This window comes from Piliocolobus tephrosceles, chromosome 7 (assembly GCF_002776525.5).
Source record: "Piliocolobus tephrosceles isolate RC106 chromosome 7, ASM277652v3, whole genome shotgun sequence".
Taxonomy (NCBI): domain Eukaryota; kingdom Metazoa; phylum Chordata; class Mammalia; order Primates; family Cercopithecidae; genus Piliocolobus; species Piliocolobus tephrosceles.
This window is the reverse complement of record NC_045440.1, coordinates 27332839-27352975: the sequence shown is the minus strand read 5'-3', so window position 1 is coordinate 27352975 and position 20137 is coordinate 27332839. Positions and strand designations below refer to the sequence as shown.

The following is a 20137-nucleotide window of genomic DNA, read 5'->3' as shown; positions in this document are numbered from 1 at the left end:
TTCCATTCGCCAGTGGATTCCCACTCAGCCACAGGGCCCCAGCCCAGTACCAGTGAGGGATGCCCGCAGCCAGTACATATTCCCACAAGGACACAGAGGTGCTTGTGGCCCTGTATAAAGCTTTTCTTGCTGTGCCAGCCAATCAGTTGGCCCTTGGATATGAAATACACTTGCAAGTGGAGGGCTCAGCCACTCCGAGGGCTGACCAGAGCTGTCCATCAGCCAGCACAGCCGGGCAGGGCTGGGTTACATTCCTCAGTGTAGAAGAATGCTCGGAGACAAGCGCTGCTGAATAATGACAGAAATTTGGCAGCAGGAGATGCCCTGCTCTGAATGAAGCAGGAATCTGAACGTAAAATTGATATAGCGCCTAGAGTGGATCTTACTTTTCAAGCTGCTACTCTCTTGCAACTCAGTGAGATGTCTTTTGTTTGCCTAAGGCTGTGTGGTTTTTTCAGAGTTGCCCAGACCCTGAGATGGGCTCTAATGGATGTCACGCCCAGTTCATTCCTTCCACTCACTGTTAGTTGCTTAACTAAAACTCGCATACTTACCCTGTACCTGTCCTCATGGAGAGTACAGAAGCAAGCTATCCCAATGGGTGGCATGGTAGGGCGGCACTGGTGCACCCAGGAGGGCCTGGGGGGTTGAGGGAGTTGGCCCTAGAGTGCTCTGAGGACACAGGGCAGTCAGGAGATGTCTGGGCTATGTGGTGCGCATGGAGGGTTGGGTGGGCTGTGGGAAGGAAGGTTCACCAGTGCTTCTGCTTAAGCAGAAAGAGCAGTCCGGGGCCAAGAAAGGGGAACATGGAGGGGGATGTCCTCAGAGCTGGCCCCTGTCCTCACCCCCCCACCCCGAACCCCTCCCTGCCTCTACTTGGCAACTTCAGCAGGGTTTGGGGCAGCTGAAAATTTTGCATCATCTTTTCTCATGATGCTTGTGAAGAAGACAAGACACACCTTTTGTGTCTTAGGTTTCCTCTGAGAAGGGAGAGGGAAGCTGGGGCACCTTGTCCTCGAGTCCTGCTGAAGAATTTGATGCCAACCAATGGAAGCCTTTGGAGAAAACCAATAATGAAGGCTTGGCTTTATTTACTGTGTTTTTTATTTACTGTTGAAGGTGCGGCCCCAAGAGAGACAGAGCTCTTTTAAGAAAATGAGGATCAGGGCGTGGCCTGGAATGGAAGAGAAAAGCTGCATGGACTTCAGCCGCTTGGCGTCAGTCAGAGGCTGCACTCCTAGTGCGGGGAGAGCTGCTAGGGTCCTGATGGTTTTAGGGGCGGCCAGATCTTCATGTGATCGTGTAGCTTGAAGATGGTGGGGAAAAGGTAGGCCGGGTGGGCATGTGCCATACTGAGGGTGCAGTCAGGGGACTCCCAGAAGGCACAGCCTCTCCTGGTGTCATCCAGACACGTGCCAAACAACAGGCTGGAGGATGAGGGAGTGGGATGTGTAGAGGGCTTTCCTGGCTCGGTGTTGCCCTCTTACCCAGGTGGTGTGCAGCAGTCCGCGTGAGCCTTCCCAAGTCATTTTAAATGCACAAAGGGACCAATGTTCAAAATGGAACACTTCCATCTGTTTGGGTCGGTCACTTCCCAAATAATCACTTTGATCCAAAGAAATCCCAGCCAGTCTGTATTCAGTTATACATTTTATTCTCTAATAGGTACAATACTAAAATAAACACAAATTAAAAAAAAGTTTTATTAAAACAAAACTGTACAAAAAAGCAGTATACTACATTTTAATTACAGAACAGTCTACTGTCCAAAAGGCACTAATCCAGAATAGGAGATACAATGATACAGGACTCATTTGAACTATTTTATTCAATACAATAGAGCGCTTGTTTCTGTGACCATTTACATCTAGAAACAAGGGCTTTTTGCTACAGCCATTACACATTGTTATAAATATGAGTCCTACGGGTGAAGGTGCAGTATCGCTCTCCCTAGAGGAGGTTCCCATTAGAGGGACCACCGTGGAGCTCAGAGGCGGATGGCAGCAGTGGGTGGGGCCTGGGACCTGCCACATGGTTGGCCCGTCAGCCCCTGGGCACCCGGAGCTTGTCTTTCAGCCTGGCCTCTGGTGGTTGGTTTCTGGCCATTACTGGCAGCCACTTTCACCCCCTCTTGTGTTTTAGCACCGGCAAAGTGGGTTCTGAGGAGCTCCAGGTAACTGGGGCTGGAGGTGTGGGGGATGAAGCGTCAGCAGTGGGGAGGCATTGTGGTAACCTGATATGAAGAAAGGCAGCAACTACTCAGAAGAGGGAGACGAAGCCCAGGGACAGCCGATGAGCCGGGCTACAGCCAGGCAGAGCCACCTGCTGCTTTCTGGGCAAACTTCTGGCCCCAAAATATGAGGGCTGTTCCAAAGTTCAGAGACATCCTGTGTCCTTTCCCGGTGGACCCAGAAAAGTGACATCGGATCATCTCTTGTCTTGGAAGTTGATTTTTACGAGTGGGATTTTGCTTCCCAGAGGGAAGTCAAAATACAGTGACCGGCCTGAAGTGGGGGAGCCCTTTTCCCTCCCTCAGTCCCACCTCAGGACCACGAGTGGCTCCAGGTCCCAGGTCCCACCACACCGTGTAGGGGAGCTGAACTCTGTTGGCTTACCTGTCTGTGTGTGGGGGCCAAGACAACTCTTAAGCCCCATGTTTATTCTTTAATGGCCTCTGGACCTCAGGAAGAGAGATACTGCAGCTTTCCAAACAGTGTCATACACATAGAAGACAAAGACAGGCATCTGATGTTAACAAAAATAAGTAACAAAGAAATAGGATTAAACCAAATCTCTTCTCACAGCATCCTATACTACATCCTCCTTCTGCTTAGCAGAAAATTGTACGTACACAAAAATACAAATACACAATTTTGTAGAACAGTCTGATTTTAATATATTTATATATATTTATATTTATACGAGTGGCAGGTTAGTTCATTATATAGAGCTTTTTGCACTTTTGGCTCATACGCAACAAGGCTTATAAATTCAGCTTCAGCTTTCATTCAGGTTTTATAGCTTTTGAACAATTGTTTTCACATTTAAAGCAGCATCCAATTTGCACTAGGAGTTTGTGGTGATTATAGGAAAGACAGGGTCAGGAGGTTATCGAAGGGGCGGGGCGGGGGAGATACATTCCAGTGTGTGTGGCGATGGACGGAGGATGCCGTGGGACAGAGCTTACCATGATGACCCCTTGAGGTAGACTGAACACCTTACAGCAGACTCAGACACAGGTGTGACTCACCCTCAGGGACACATGGTGTACAAGATGGACAGGGACTAGAGGAGACGCCAAGGGGAAACACGAAGACTAAGACACACAGCAGCCGAGGCAGGGAGGAGCGCGCTGCCCCCACGCCCATGTGGCAGGGATCCCGCATGGCCCATCTTAGAAACTCAACTTATTTGGTGGATGCGAAACACTTCAGGCAATCCCAAGGCATCTGCTCCGGGGTATCCGACGAGATGACAGCCGTTAAGCTTGCTTTCCGTTTCATAACTTGCTGTGCAGCTAGTTACCACCCCCATGCTGAAGAGTAAAGCAAAAGTGCCGTGGTTCGGCAGTGGAATCCACCCCCAGCACTCTGCTCGCGCTGGAGCTTTCAAGTCCGGTTACGTGAGAACAGACTAGGACTCTCTTGCTGCCTCTAATTGCATTTCACTGTCGCCCTCCCCAGTGCTCTGCACTCTCACTTACATTCATCTCTTCCCTAGACAATCACAACTAGGGTAATCAACAAGCACTTGGTAGAACCTGCAAAAATAGCATCTGGAGAACTGAGGGATGACACACTGCCAAGGGCCTGGTTTGGTTTACATGCTACAGAAAAGCCTCATTCTCATGCTCACCACAGCACTGTTCCCCCATTCGATCACCTTCGTCAGCCTGCCTTCCCTTCTCTATCAGGTCATAATTCCACTGGCAAGTTTGCCCATGTGTCAAATATGAATACCCAGTGTTTTGGGTCATTACATTGTCTGAACAAAAATGCTGGATTATTAATGAAAATAAAGTGCCTGGGTATGGATTGTTTCATTTTGTAAAACCTTTTAATGCACCAACAAATCATCTGAGCACTGCTTAGTGATGTGATTTGAACAGAGTGCAGTCACAAAATAATCTGTCGTACACCCATCACAGAATAAAGGCCCCATATTTAGATCAGACTTAAATTATTTTTAAAAAAAGAAACAAATACTCTCACACTCATTTCCAAAGACACACTTTGGATCTGAATGCCCGACTGCTGGCTTTCCCAAACCCTCGTGAGCAGACACGCCGATCCCTCTAGTCTAGGAAGAGAGGGCTCGCAAAGGCAGCTGGGGTTCCAGTGGCTCATGCTGGCAGCTGAGTCAGGCTCATGAGCTAGGATGATTCGACGCTTTGCCCTCTTGGATGTGGACACATTTCCAACTCCTACCAAAGCCAGAGCTGGAATGCTGCTCTGAGGCTGTCTTGCTCTCCTGTCTTCTTAGTGGCTACTGAGATTTCCCTAAGCAGACTTAAATTCTCTATGAACCAAGACCAAAACCACATAAACAGAAACAGCCCTAAAGAAAGAAACGCTGGAAAACAGTGATGAAGCCAGCCTGACGTGGCTGTGAAGCGATCTCTCCCGCTAGTTTGTCCCTGCCTTGTTCTGCCTGCAGAACGCCAGGGACACTGGAGAGGGGCAGCCGCCCTGTGCCCACCCTCAAGGGCCAGTGCAGGGTGGGGAGGGATGGGGACAGGGCACAGGCCAACTCTCTGGCAGGTTCCAGAGGTCTATAGCTTGCTTAGGCACTTAAAAAACATAAACAAAAATTTATCCTTGAAAGGTACTGCATACCCAATGTGACCATGGCCATGGAAGGCAGGGCGAGCCCGGGGTGGGGGGAGGTCACAGAAGGCTGTGGGCTCTTCCAGGGGAGGCAATGATGACGCACTTGGCGTCTCTCGGCAAAGGGAGTGTCCTGCCTTGCAGCCAGGGTGTGTCTGAAGACGCCAGTGCTGTGATGGCTTAGGGGCCAGGGACTTGGCCCAGCAGAGGCCTTCCCATGACCGTGCTCTACAGCCCCCTGGAGAAGTGGCTAGAAGAGGCAGGGGTGGGGAGCGTCCCAGGGTCTATCCAGACGCCCGCCATGGGTCGGGGAGGCACAGGCTGCACACACTTGCTTTCTAGAGTCAACATGAGGCAACTACTAGGAAGAGGAGGCCCTTCTGAGTGTTCCGACAAAACTGAGGAGCAGTCAGGGGGCGCCCTGCCCAAGCTCCCAGTGCTTTGAAAGAAAAGCTCCACTCCCCACCTCTAGAACTTTGGTTTTGGTTTCAGAGATGCAGTATTAAGGGGATCACCGATTCTAACATAATGAAATGTGGTTTTCAAGGCATACAACAATGCTGCTGGAAAGCAGCCACCGCTGAACACGCGTCTTCATGCAGCCCACTCTTCTAACTCTGTGCCTGCCCCCGTGAATCTGGTTTAAGAACAAGAGTTCAATGGAACACACCAGAGTGGCTGCTGCTCACATTGGTATGACTCTGATGTCATTCTGTGCCCAGCTTAATACCTCCAGCAAATGATGAGGTGGAAAAGTGACTCTCACGAGTTTATGCTGGGATCTTAGTTCCAGTAAAGGTTTCTGTGCTCAAAGGAAACCACAAAACATGACTGAAATTTAGACTTAGCCCGAAGTGACAGAAAGTTGAAAAAGTCCTAAAGGGAAGAAGGAATAAACCTTGAAACACAAATTCTGTGACTTGTCACTGCCACAGACACTGGTTTGTGAGAGCCATGAGTTCCTTCCTAGGGAGGAATCAAACTACTCCCATTCCAAAATCCCAATGGCACCCCAGCCACCACCAGATGCAAAATCTGGACCGATAACAAAATACATACACCTTTTCTCTTTCAAATTAAGGAGGCTTTTTGGGGACTGGAGGTTGGATAATAACGTAACTATGTACCTATTACAGGTACATAGGATCCAGGGAGACTCTCACAAGGACCAGTCCACAGCTGTGGCTTTGCTTCTGAGATGGTTCCAAGATGCCCACAACAGGGCAGAGCAGATCAGAAGAGAGAGACCACGAGACCGCCAACCCCTAGAGGACCACTTATGTTTGTTGGAAAAGAGGTAGACAGGTGGAGAAGGGAAGAAATGTGGAACTTTAGTTAGCCGAGTCCTCAGGGCAGCTTGGCACCCATGTCCCTTGTTCAATGTCCCTGACAACAGTCACCACAGTTCCACGTGAAATGTGACAGGACAGGAACCAGACCTCTACCTCAAAGGAGCTCGTGCTTCGGCTGGATTCTGGGTTCTAGAAAGTTCTTACACTGAGACCAAATCAAGGTATGTCTCCAGCAACTGTTATTTCTTTGCAGTCAGGACCCATGAGGAGCCAGGGAGGCCTGAGGCAGAGCAGACACTGATCTAATTCCAGAACCCCAGACCCTCGGGTTCTAGAGGAGGAGGGGCCAGCTGGGCAAGACGCTCCTGAACACAGCAGGAGCCCCGAAGGAATGACCAGGGAAGTGCTACAAGACCTGGAGAGGGAAGACGGGAAGCACAAGAAGGTTTCCTGGTCTCTGCCTTTGCTAACTGCAGGCAAGGGGTGCTGGAGTTCAAGTTCCCCTCAGCCACACAGGCTTCCCACCCTGTCAACCACTGCGGTGCCTCCCTGCACTCCTGTCCTCACCACTGACCAAGGAGGAAGACTCTGGAGAGGCTGTAGCATCCAGACCCTCACGGAGGGAGTTCAGATCACAGAGGTGGGGGCGATGTCACAGCGCACCTGGGGGGCACGTGGCACTACTGTGTGAGAAAACAAACCAGATTAGTATTCAGAGAGGGCAGACCATCCTATGCGGTCTGTTGTTTGAAGATGAACGTTCTACTGAAATGAAAGAAACGAGGGGAGACTTGCCTTGCCGTGAGCGAGGTGACTTGCTTGGTGTTGGGTCATGAGGCAGCACACATGTCCAGCACGGCGCCCTGCACACAGTATGTGCTCAGAAAACATGGGCTATATTGACTTTGGGGTGCTCGGGAGACCTGTGCGTTTGTCTCTCTCATATTATGATTTACAGTGGTGGCATCTTTAGTTTCCTACAAGAACAAAACCCACATATTTCATGGGTAAGCACTGCCTCGATTTTCACTGATTTTGGTAAGCTGAGTCGTGATGGAAAGGGATGGGGGCTGCTGATAAAGGAATATATGGTTGGGGTTTTCTGAAGCACCAGAGTGGCCTGCAGAAGCATTTAGGAAGGGAGGTGTCTCTCCAACTCCAGTTCTTTTGAAGTAGCACCATCCCTGAGGCAGCACCTCTAATACCTTGATCCCTAAGACAGGGGCTCCATTAGGTTTTAACTGTGGTGTTAACTGTTTTCTCTGAGTGTAGGTGGATCATCAGAATGTTCTGCTGACGATTTTAATGCATGTCTCACAAATCATAGAATTAGACCCATCCAGTCAGTTCTTACCATCTCTAATCTTAAGATGGATTCTAAATTCTAATGGAAAGAGTCATCTTTTAGCAGCTGGGAAAACAGGAAAAGGAATGCTGTACTCTTTGGGGTCATAAATCTGTAATCATTCCAATTGTCATAAAGATAGGATCTCAAAGAAAACAGTTTCAACAACTGCATGCATGGATCTTGAATGCAGAAGTGCAAGCGCTGGGTGGGAATGAGGTTGGTTTCAGAGCCTATAGGAGGAGGAATACTGAAGGGAATACTATACATTTTTTTGTAGGTATTTTGCGGGGAATGAAAAGATAAGATTCCCAAGACCTAAGAGCCTTTCCCTAAATTCTCTAGGTGTGTGTATTTTCAGGGAAGAGGAAAATTTTAAATCAGCAGCCTACTTCAGCATTCTCATGAAACTGAATTGCAACTAGCATTTCAACTAGGTTAGGATTCCTTTTGGTATATGGAGGGGGAAAGATCTGTACAAAGAGAAGCAGCAAAATATTAAAAAAGGCCAGAGTTGTACTCTCCCCAGTGGCTAGCCAAACCAACCCTGGAGTGTCCAGACCTGGAAGAGAAAAGGCTCACGGTCCCAGGCTCACCCAGCACAAATGTGAGCCTCTTGGGCATGGAACAGCTTGCAAAAGGCCATTTGGCACTATGTCTGGTGCTGGTATCCTTGTAGACTCATTCTTGATCATATAATTGAATAAAGACCTCTGCAAGTGATGGGGGGAAAAAAACAAAGCCACATTCTAGGGAAAGGTGAGTTGGTGACTCAGCAGCTCCTGTCCGCTGTGACACTTCCGGAGAAAAGTAGGGGACCATGGTCAGGGACTGTGTATGGCATCAAGCCCACGTGATGTCCCGTGCGACAGGGAGCACGGAAGAGACAGGAGGAAGAGTGGGAGGGAGAGAACATGAACTTGAATGCCGGGGAGATGCTCACACTGGCACAGCGGAACAGTGGGGAAGACTCAGGGCAACAGCGCCGGCGGGAGGGGGCACCTGCCAAGGGGTGTGAGAGGAGTGCACAGACACACGTGTCCCATGCTCCAGTAGCTTTAGAATGTCATGAATAGTACTCTATTCATGCCCCCACCCGTTTAAAGCCTGTGTTCGTTATGTGTGTCCTGTCATGTTGTCTGAGTCTTAGGATTCAATGAGGAAACCTTGATTCAATTTTCTGTAAACTTCTGTTTGGGAAATGCTTTCTGATAGTGACAGCAATGGAAATATCAAGCAACCAAGGGAAATGTGAAGATCCCAGAGAGCCCAGCAAGCATCAGTGTCCTCGAGTTAGGCAAGCAAGGGCCCTGAGCTGACCAGACCATGGGCTGGAATGCACTGGAGGCTGGTCAGAGGGGCTCCTTCTGGGGTCCCGACTGTGGTTTCTGCCAGAGGTGGAGCAAGTGGGAACTGGATGTTGAATGAAGTTTCAAAGAACTTAGAAGTCAAATGGGGAACAATAATCAAAGGCTTCCATTTTGAAGCTGAAACAACTCCAAATTCTGCTGTTTCACTTAGGGGAGAACAGAAGCACCATGTCATTATTTTAGTTTACAGAGCTGCTGTTCCAAATGTTCTTGGGAGCATTAGTGCTAAGAGGGAACAGGGGATGGGAGTGCTGCCATTTCCAATCACATAAAGGACAGAAATTCTTTTAATTATGACCATGCCAATCTACATCCTGCTAAAACAGCTAATTACATGTCAGGAGGACACTCAGTCATTCAGAACAATTGCCATTATATTTTTATATATTCATTCTATGCCACCCCCCTCAATTACCATGGTTACAATTTGAAAAGATTCAGTCCAACCTTCATTTGATCACAGCACACCAATGTGAATTTGAGAGTTAATTATGGCTATACAGAGCCACTCTTACTTAAAAGAAGAGAAAATGAAAATGGAGTCAAGGGAGTCGGCATCCCAAGACTTCTCAAGTGGAAGCCAGGTTGTGCATGCCCACACCGGCCGCACCAACCAACTGGAGGGCAGCCGAGCAGGCACGGACACAGCTGTCCAGACTGGGGCCGACCACTCTGCAAACCTGCCACGTGAAAGGAGTGTCAGGAGAGGAGAAAGGCACGGCTCCCCTTCAGCTGCATCCCTCTGGATGCGGTTATGGGGCTGGCTGATGAGACAGACAATGGGTGTGGCATGTGGGTAGTAAACTGTCTCATGGTGTAAAAATGCTTGTCACATTTCATGTGAACAGAATCAACTAGAAAGTTCTGCCACAAATGTCATAGGAAGAATGACAAAAAAGAGGTTCGGTGCTCCGCGTGCCTGTAATCCCGAGGCATCTATGTCACTGAGATAAGAATGGGCAGCCAGCAAATCTTCCCTCCCTCCCCTCATGTATCTCTTCCTGTCTTGATTTAAAACAAAGCCAGTGTTAGAGGAGACTGGAGTTTTCAGATTGCTGGCTTGCGTTTTGCTGCCATTTCTATTCCTCATCAAGAAAGAATAATACAGCTAATACTGAAACTTTCAATTTACGAACTTCCAGGTTTGAAAGTACACAGATATGAACAAAGTTACCTTTCAGAGATGAGTGACTCAACTATTGGCTCTGCAAGATCGCAAGACAGTAGCTTATCACTTTCAGTTTATAGGTGGAATTGAGGGACAGCCTTTCCAAACACAACCTGCATGTGAGAGGAGTTTCTGTAATCGGAAAACAGACTGTTGGCTTGTATCTGAGAAGCCTTTCCTATCACCTTAGTATGACAGTTCTCTGGAGAGCTGTAAGGAAATCTTTCTTTTAAAGTGGTGGTCATCTTTGAAACCAAGCATGCTTAAGGAAGCAGAGCACATTACAGGAAAAGAAAGGCCCTCTGCTCTGACCGCACACCACCATAACATCCTGACAGATGACCTGGCATGGACAGCTGCCTTTCCAGGAAAATCTTCCACTCTCATCAGGGAACACTGGACTGGATAACTTAGGTATTCCTAGGCGAAGTAAGTCAGACAATATGGAAACGAAGAAATAAAAAGAGGGCTTTCAGGGCACGCAGCTCAGTTTGCCAAATTCAACATGGCTGACAACTGATCCCAAAATCCCGAGTAAACACCCTTGCTATTTAATGAGCACAAGCAAAAAAACAAAACAAAAGGAATGCCTTATATGTGTCATTCCCACCCCTGCCCCAGGACATCCCCCCACCCCATTCCACACTCCCCAAAGATACCACCAGCAGGAGTTGGGCAATGTGCCCAACTTTCACTTGGGAAATCTTGACAAATCAATTCGGCTCAGTAAAGCTATAAATGGATTTGGCTGGTCTCAATGCAGCCCCGATGAATACAGTAGTAAAACATTACTAATAGTCACAACAAAATGACAAAATCTATCACCACTCTGACATGATTCAGATCACAGAGATTAACATAGAAACCAACGCACAATGGTGAGGGCCAGGGTTCTTCAATGTAGTGTGCTATTACTGAGCACAGGATCATCAGTAAGAAAAATTATTGCCTAAGAATCTGTTGGGACACACTGGGGAAAAAATACTCTGGTTGTTCCCTGAACAACAAAAGACAAAAAACAATTTTAAAAGGCAGAGCCACAAATTAAATGGGAAGACTGCTTCTAATCAAACTCTCTGAAGAGCAGAGAGTAAAGACTTAAGACTTCACATTTGTAGGAAGAGGAAGGGAGGGAGGGTGGGTGCGAGAACACCTGTGGGAAAGGGATCATTTCCACTGTTGTGGGCAGAGATGATGAGGCTGGTCAGTGGAATATGTAGCTGGTCAAGACAGGGAGGAGTGTTTGTGTTAAGAGATGGACCACATCCAGCTACTTTTCCCTGCTGTCACAAGATTAGAAAATTCCAGCAAAGAAGTCAGCTTAAGGCCTTGTCAGAGGGAAACAGAAGAGGAGCTATTCACAGACAGGATGAGGCTGGAGACTCCTGATTCAATGAGTCTGTTTATACTTGATGCCTGATGGTTGATATCCAAGGGAGAAGTTTCTAAAGTCAACATTTCTTAAAGACAAACGTTAAACAGGCAGAAAGGAAATAACTATATTGGTGAATTCTTCAGTCATCTCCTTTGAGGTAAAATATATCTGGATACATGGACCTAACATAGGTGGTGATCACTGAATGGGCTGCCACCATAAATCTACCAAGAACTAGAGAACTGGATGTGCACACTTCTGCATTAACGATTTTCCTCCTCTCTGCCCCAGGTTCCTTCTTCCTGTGATGGGCCATGGGAATATGAATATGGGGGTGGGGTGGGAGGACTGCCCTTGTGACAGGGGTGGGGACTGTCCAGAGTCATAGGTGGGTGGAAGGCAACTACATTTATTAACCATTTAAAGGACTGTGATTTTGATTGTGAAGAAAATTGCTGTAAGGGCACTCCAACATTACTGGCTTTGCTGAAACAAATCAAAACATCTATTTGGGACTGAATAGCACTGAAGGGCTCAGACAAGAATGCAGTGTGTTGCCCTCCCAGCCTTCATCTGCTGTTAGGCTTATCAACAGATGGGCAGAGATCTCATCAAGATGGCCCATTTTAAAAAGTCCCTGTGTCAGTGTTTTTAAAGTTTGGAAAGTTTACCCATCTGACCATAGTAATTCAATTAAGGTGTCTTTAAAGAAATAAATTATATGAATACCTATTGGCAAGTTCCCCCACATCCCACTTCAAAAGACTTTTGAAAGTCTTCCTCGACAGGAACAGCCCCTGTAGGAGTCCCCTGGGGCCTGAAGCAGAGAGTGAAGTACGACCTGGGGCGGGGGGAGGAAGCAGAACCACTAAGAAGCACACAGTGTGAGTTTTTAGAGCCTGGCTGCTTTCCCTTCAGTAATAAGGAAGTTTAGGGTTTCTAGTTTAATTCCACCACTAAAACCTGAAAAAGCTTAAGAGAGAAATAGACTACCTAAAGACACTAGAAATGTAACAGTAGCAGCGTCACACACCATTACAAGAACCAAGGTGGCCTGGACAAGATGGCAGAATTGAACCTGGTGACAAACAGAAAACTAACGGGTTTAAATCTAGGCCCAGAGGAAGTAAATTCTCACTCTTGGTGAAAAAGCAAAAGTGACATGTAAGGCAGTGGGTCTTCAGAGCAGCCAGCGGTCTTCTCCAATGATAAGAACAACTGTGGGTGGAAGATGCCTTCCTCCTGTTCCCACTGAGCTCTCCAGGACATTCTCCTGCAGTGGCAGAAATATTCTTTTAGTTTCATCACACTGCCATATAGGGTCTGGTACTGCCCTTCATGGATGCGAACTTGCCTTTATTCTCTGAAGCTTTTTTTCTCCCGTAAAGGTGTTAAAACAATGAAACCTTTGAGTACATCTACAACAATCTTTGTATTTCTTTAGAAACTGCAGCTGTCTTAACAGTTTGAGTCTGTTCCTTTAAAAAGACTAGCAAGCACAAATGATACTAGCAATCCCATGATAAAGAAGCTATCAATTATAATAATCTCCTTACAATCAATCATGGATGTGGCTTGTCAGAGTGGATATTTTCTGTCTCCTTGTACTTTGATTCAACTGAGAATAAGCAGTCAAAATTCCACAAAAATGGAAATATGTTACATTTCCTTTAAGCAAAATAAAAAGAAAGCAAGAGAACACAATCTCCTAATTGAAATAAAAAGTCAGATAAACGAAGAAAGAATATGAGTTGGCAGCGGAGGGGAGGCTCATTCCTGAGAATAACAAATGCTACTCTTGAATTTGTTGGTTCAAGTAATACAGTAAAACAGAAGAGACGGCTCCACTTTACTTCAATGCTCAGAAGCTGAAAAAAGTACATATATTTTTTCCCCCTGAAATCCATGGACAACAGCAGGACCAGGCCCTGCATATAGCTCTTTAAAGTCACAGACATATATAAGGTGGCACTTTCATGCCCTCTTGAAGACTTTCCTCACACTCACATAAGCAGGATTAACAGATAAGGAAATGACGCAGTCAAGTGTGTGCCTTAAGTGGAAGGAGACCAGCTGGAAACTGGCGGATATTCAGTATCTCCTGAATGAGAAAGAAAATTGAGGAAGGTCATTGAATACATTTGGTGGAGGAGGATGGGTGAAGAGGTAAGGAAACGGCACCTTCCTTTTATCTTAGAAATTGTTTTCAGGTAATGGACAAAAAGAAGCCCTGCTTAACAGCCAGTCCCACGTGCCCCTTTAAACAAGGCTTCATTATACATAGGAGAGATGGGGCAAGGCAGAAAATCCACAGCAGTTGTGCCTCTTTCAGACGCACCCTGTGCTGCTACATTGAAGGCTCTTTCCTCTTACCCACAGTGACAGTGTGTCATTTAATCGGGATGCCAAGAGATCATTTTCATACAAGGCCAGCAGATGTAATTTTCTTTGATGCATGAGTAGTTCATCATTTTGCTACTAGATGACAAGGTGATCACAGGGTGACTTTATAACGCAAGTTCACTGTTTGGTATTTTGAGTTCTCAAAATGAAAAAAAGATTTATCAAATATAAATATCTTTAAAAAGTAACAAAAGTGCTACATATGTGATCAAGGAAAAAAATTCCATTAGTTACTGCCGCTTAAAGTAGATTAAACTTTACAAATATTACCACATCCATTATCAATATGGCTTCCAATTATTAAATAAATTGCCTGTAGCAATACAGCTTTTCACACCTCTCCAAGGACAGAGTAAAGAGAACAGCAAAGCAGTCCCATCGTGTTCTCGTATAGCCACAATGTGAGTAGGAAACGTCCCCTGCTTTTCTCTGCTCCTGTCTGGGCAAGTGTCTGCATCTGTGACAGGCAGCACAACCCCACTATGAAGTCCTCTAGCGACCTCTCAGATTGAGGGGGCTTCCGTTTAATGGATACAAACACTGCAAGTTTTTTCACTCATTTTTGACCTTAGCTCCATCCTTGAAAGACTTTTTTGGTAGCAGGGAAAGGGGACACTGACAGGAGGCAAAGCAACTTCCACGATGACCTCCAAAACTTTTCCAGGCAGGCACTGCTAACTGTGCCGCGGAATGTACAGTGGTTCTGAAAACTGGACTTAGCATCCATTAGACATTCAGCTCATATGTTTTTTTCCAATGCTCTCAAGCTGGGCTTTTTTTTTTATGACGTTTGGTTTTTGTCTTTGTTTTTAATCATGGTCCCAAAGGCAGAAGGCAGTATTTTATCTACTAAGTCACACAGCTTGTGAGAGGAAAGGATGTCTGTGTCAGGCATGTTAACTTCAAACAAAATCTGAGATCGACTTTTTCCATTGACATTCTTAGCACAGCACCCAAAGAAGTATAATCTAGCCACAGTGTGGCTATAATGAGGCACGGCTTATTGCAGCTGGAAATCAATTATCCTCACACTGAGGTGGGGATTCTAGTGTTCCTTTGACTCTGTGGATACTCCCCAAATGGTGTCTGTCATTCCTGTGCCACAACCTCAGCTTGCATCCTATCAGTCTTGGGGAAGGAAAAGGGGGTACAGACTAGTGTTACAAGAATCTAAAGGTACCCAAGATTTTACACATAGCCTAATATTTGAGAACTGAGGGCTATCTAAATACCTGGAAGCACTTTCTTGGAATGCTAAGACGGAGCAGCAAGATTTTCTAGCCTCACGGGCTGGGAGAGGGAAGTTTGGTTGGTTGGTTGGTTATTATTTACTGGGAATTAATACTGAGAGAGTATATGCAAAGGCTGAGGGCACCATGCCATCTTCACAGAACAAGACCCTAACGGCTACCTGACATACAAGAAACTGCAAGTTATACTGTAAGAACACATGTTAAGGACCGAGGAAAGTCTGCTAAGGTGCTACGTCTAAACTAAGTTAACTTGTCGTGTTTAACCTCCCTGATCAGTCATCATCCAGGGCCTCTGTCTTGATTTCGTTGGCTCCTTGTCGGGCCAATGCCAAGATAGTGTGGTTGACTGCTGCCATTTCCACAGCTAATGAGATGGGGTCTTGGTGGTCACTATGGCTCGTACTGTCATCCTAGATGTGCAGAAATAAGAAATGTTGTTAGTGGATTGGAGGAATTCTTCAGTCACAGAAAGACATGCTGGGGGCAAGGGGAGGCAGAACATTCGTGGGAGGAAACTGGGGGAGGGGCTCATGATAGAATAGAGGTAAACTGTATTTAAGTAGACACTGAATGGATATAGGTCCAAAGATTTTCAGTTGATAATTTTAGGATTCAACAAGTAAAAAGCACAAAAAATGTTTTTCCTCACTGAGAATTCTATTCATTCTATTAATAAGGTTGCTGGTGGTGATGATCAAACCTGCAGTGATTGATATAAAACCAACAATTTGGATATTTGGATCTTTCTGTTTGTAACAAATATAGCACTAATCACTGAAGGCCATACTAGTGAGCTATTAAATTCCAGATTGCTGCTTTTACAAACAGATTATTAGAATTCATGGTCCCTCTCTGAACTGAGAAAACTAGACAAAACTTACAATTACATCTTATAGATAAAAAGTGCATTTTTGTAAAAAAAGAAAAAAGGAATTCTCAATTACAACAGGACACGTGTCTCTGCTGGAAATGGCTACGGGAGAAAGGGGAGGAAGGTGTGGAGCTCTCCTGCTGGAGGCAGCTGTGCAAGGGGAGCGGCAGGCGTCTTACCTAGAACAAGTGTGAAGCTGTCCTCCCCGCGCAGCTCAATGTGTTAAACAATAAAGCTGTGAAGGAAGCTGGCATTGCAGGATGTACGTCAGGCACTGAAGACGGTGTTACAAATAAGGGGTACGTTTCTCACCTGTCATCTTCAGGGGAATTCTGTATCAAAGAGCTTTGGAAAGGGTAAGTCCCTTAAGGAAAAAAACAAACAAAATATGGGATGTGCTGCCCTTAGGGCATCTGTAAAAAAAGATGGAAATGATCCATCTTTGTGGGTAGACCGAAAAATAACAGGAATGTATACGCACAGAAAGACTTACAGAATATTCTCTTGGGGCTATGAAGTAGAGTCCTAAAGGGAAAAAAATGGTAGTTCTTTGGAAGTGTGGACATCATTGTTTCCTTCTGATGTTCACAGATCAGTTTTTAGAATTTACAAAGGGATCAGCACACACTTGCATGCATTCTAGACGTATGGTAAACAGAGGCTGTTAAAGAACACACTGGACTATATGAGCTGGCTGGGGGGCAAGGAAAAAGCACAGACCCCAGAAAAATGAGAAGTTTTCTTGCTGTGGTCTAGGGGAAGGCACCACGCGTTCTCTGCATATTCCAAATGGAAATTTACATCCTATCAAAATTTTAATGAAATCTGTCAACATCCATGTGGGGGTCAAGGAGGAACTCCCACGGTCTTAGTTACTGAATTACTCCATGCAGTGGCTACAATTAAATACATTTTCCCCAAAAGCAATGCAGAATAAATCAGGGCGAGGTGACGAGTCATGCAGGTATTGCACTTATGAGAGGATGCATGTGTCAGTGTGCCAGAGACTCTGGAAGAACCACTCCTTTGGGCAGGAGGGTTCCCACTGCAGTGGGGCCAGAGTGAGTGGGGCCTTCCATCGTGCCCTGCATCGGTACATGTTTAGGCATGGGGTCCAGCTGCCCCTAGTATTTCTCAAACACTGAGTGTGTGTCGTGAATGGTGTAACTTGCTTGTTTGGATCAGATCCTCCTCTCTTCTTCTACCTTCTCTGCTTCTCTGCCTCCCTCTGAACTTCTTCCCTCCTCCTCCTCCCCATTGCGTACTTGCCAAGTATCCTGTTGTATGACAATAAATCCATGTGGGTGAATAATGATTTCTCACAAATTCAACAGGACAACCGAATCTTACCACATTCCTTTCAAATTACATGAAATCTAACTAGACACAGGAGCAGAGTGGAGGGACAGTGACTGCTTCCCCTCCCCCACCCCATCAGCCACACCCACGGAACTAAGCTGTCCCACTGTTCAACCCCTGCTCAGGCACCAAGAACCTCGCCCAGCTGTGCAGGGGCTCACCTGCTCAGAGTAGTCATTCCCGTCGACGTCATCACTGTTCGAGTGGCCTCCTGGACTCTGCACATCTATTCCATGACTCTCCAGGATTGCTGCTTCTTCGAAAAAAGCAAATAGATCCCTAAATTATCTGTTACCTTATCACAATGGCTGAAACACTGAATGAATTTTTGTGCTAAGGAAATTAGAATATAATTAAACAAAAACCTACGTGTTTCTTTTAGACTGTAAGATGGATGAAATTCAAATGCATGTAGGTCAAGGGAGGCACACATTTGCCATTCTGGGGTCTCTGTTACTGTGCATGTTACGTGCTTCATAAATACTTGCTAACTAACTAAACAGTCCTCCTATCTTAGGGTTCTATAAAGCATATGAGAACTGTACTGATGAATAAAAAGTATATTTACAAAGGAAAGGAAATGAAATGAAATGCATTCTATGCCCATACCACGCTCAATGTGCCCGATCTCGTCTGATCTTGGAAGCTAAGGAGGGTCAGACCTGGTTAGTACTTGGATGGGAGAAATGAAATTCAATTTTAGAAGCTAAAAACCAACATCCTACTTGACTCACCAACTTAAATTTCTTATTCTTATGTATTACTGTTACAGTTTTGAATGGGAAAAAATCCTTTATTTCTTCCTTTTTCAGTTGTATTCATAGTTCCCTCTAGGGCACTTCTGGCATTTTTGTTTTCTCTGTTCAGCTTTATTGAAATATAATAAAAATTGTATATATTTATGGTGTACAAGGTGATGTTTTGATATGTGTATATATACATGTATACATGATTACATCCAGAATTCATATTTCTTAAATGCTCTTTATCTCTGCCTTTTGCTGCATTGCTTGTCTATTAAGTCTCTTTCATTCCAAACTATTAATTGTTTTGTAATATCTAAGTCGTAGTCCAGTAATAATAAATTCTGGGTATTACACTCCCTTTCTCAAGACCCTACAAGTATCTTTCATATGTACCACAGGAATAATCAATTGCTCAGGGGCCATGTCTAATTCTATATTCTAGAACTTTAAGAATAATGAGTTTTATAAAAATATCATTACCATTACAATACAAATAGTGCAAATAATACTAACTGTGGTTTATTAAAAATACAATGAAAGACATTAGAGCAATTTTTGTTAGGCCTAGAAGTTAGGATCTGGCATGGTGGCTCACGCCTGTAATCCCAGCACTTTGGGAGGCCGAGGCAGACAGATCACCTGAGGTCGGGAGTTCGAGACCAGCCTGACCCACATGGAGAAACCCCATCTCTACTAAAAATACAAAATTAGCCAGGTGTGGTGGCGCATGCCTGTAATCCCAGCTACTCAAGAGGATGAGGCAGGAGAATCACTTGAACCTGGGTGGCAGAGGTTGTGGTGAGCCAAGATTGCGCCACTGCACTCCAGCCTGGGCAACAAGAGCGAAACTCCATCTCAAAAAAAAAAAAAAAGAAGTTAGGATCCTTTAGACTTGCAGTTTCTAAACTGAAGTTAATCTTAATATAAACACGACGTTCACAACTGCAGCACAAGAGAAAAGCAGCCTCACTGATACATTACCAATATTGGCTCTCCTCTTGATCTCCTTCCTTCTGTTAGCAAACCAATTATATACTTTCAGGGAGGTAACTCTTTCCAGATCTGACAGTTTTTTGCCTGTAAATACATGCAATAAAATTCAGATAATCTGTATCTGGGATCCAAGTATAAACTAGTTTTAAGGGCTAATATTTTTATTTTGTTGCTTTTGATTACATTTGTTGCCAAAACTATAGATGCAGAGGGATGTTTAAAGTATTACCTGGTACCGTGTACACACCCCAATTATTGAATGAATAAATATGTAAATGAATACAAACACAGCAACTAGTAACACAACATGCTTCAATTGAGAAAGCCATACATAATATTAGAGAATTCCACAAAGTCAGTTGGCTAGGATGCCAGATCCATGTTCATATGACAGTACTATGGGGGTTTCATTTAATTACCATTACTGTATCAGAATAAGTTATTCTTTTTTATTTTTTTGAGAAAGGGTCTCACTCTCTTACCTAGGATAGAATGCAGTGGTGCAATATAGCTCACTGCAGCCTTGACCTCCTGGGCTCAAGTGATCCTTCCACCTCAGCCCCCCGGGTAGCTGGGACTACAGGCCCAAGCCACCATACCAAGCTAATTTTTGTGGTTTTTGTAGGGATGGGGTCTCACCATGTTGCCCAGGTAGCCTCCAACTCCTGGGCTCAAGCTATCTGCTCACCTTGGCCTCCCAAAATGCTGGGATTACAGGCGTGAGCCACACAACGACCCAAGATAAGTTCTTCTTTGTCAAGTATCCAGACAACAAAAATTTACTTACATCTTTAAGACCTTATGTTAACTAATTACCTGCTGTCTTAGGACAGAGGATATTATACATGTTTTCTTGAAGGCTGAAGGCTGCTATGACTATCCATTATTGTAACTGGGTTTGACTACATAGCACAATTCAAGCTGCATTTTAGATTTACCATCTTTGAAGTCCAATGTGATTTTTTTTTTTTTTTTTTTGAGATGGTGTCTCACTCTGTCTCCCAGGCTGGAGTGCAGTGGCGCAATCTCGGCTCACTGCAAGCTCCGCCTCCCGGGTTCATGCCATTCTCCTGCCTCAGCCTCCCGAGTAGCTGGGACTACAGGTGCCCGCCACCATGCCTGGCTAATTTTTTTGT

The 20137-nt window shown here is 45.4% G+C and overlaps 1 protein-coding gene across 19 annotated transcripts in view; it reads right to left on the bottom strand.

Moving 5' to 3' along the window:
• Window positions 1-1637: 1637 nt before the first annotated feature.
• Window positions 1638-20137, bottom strand: part of HMBOX1 (homeobox containing 1) — a 180637-nt gene continuing 162137 nt past the window's right edge. Inside the window, exons 8-12 of one of the 19 annotated variants that reach the window (XM_023216832.1) lie at window positions 18990-19085; window positions 17424-17518; window positions 17076-17180; window positions 2616-15442; window positions 1638-2233 (exon numbers count right to left, since the gene is read on the bottom strand). In XM_023216832.1, the coding sequence (XP_023072600.1) occupies window positions 17085-17180; window positions 17424-17518; window positions 18990-19085 (287 nt within the window). In that variant the 3' untranslated portion in view covers window positions 1638-2233; window positions 2616-15442; window positions 17076-17084. The other 18 variants (XM_023216823.1, XM_023216838.1, XM_023216827.1 and 15 more) reach the window with 18 other exon arrangements.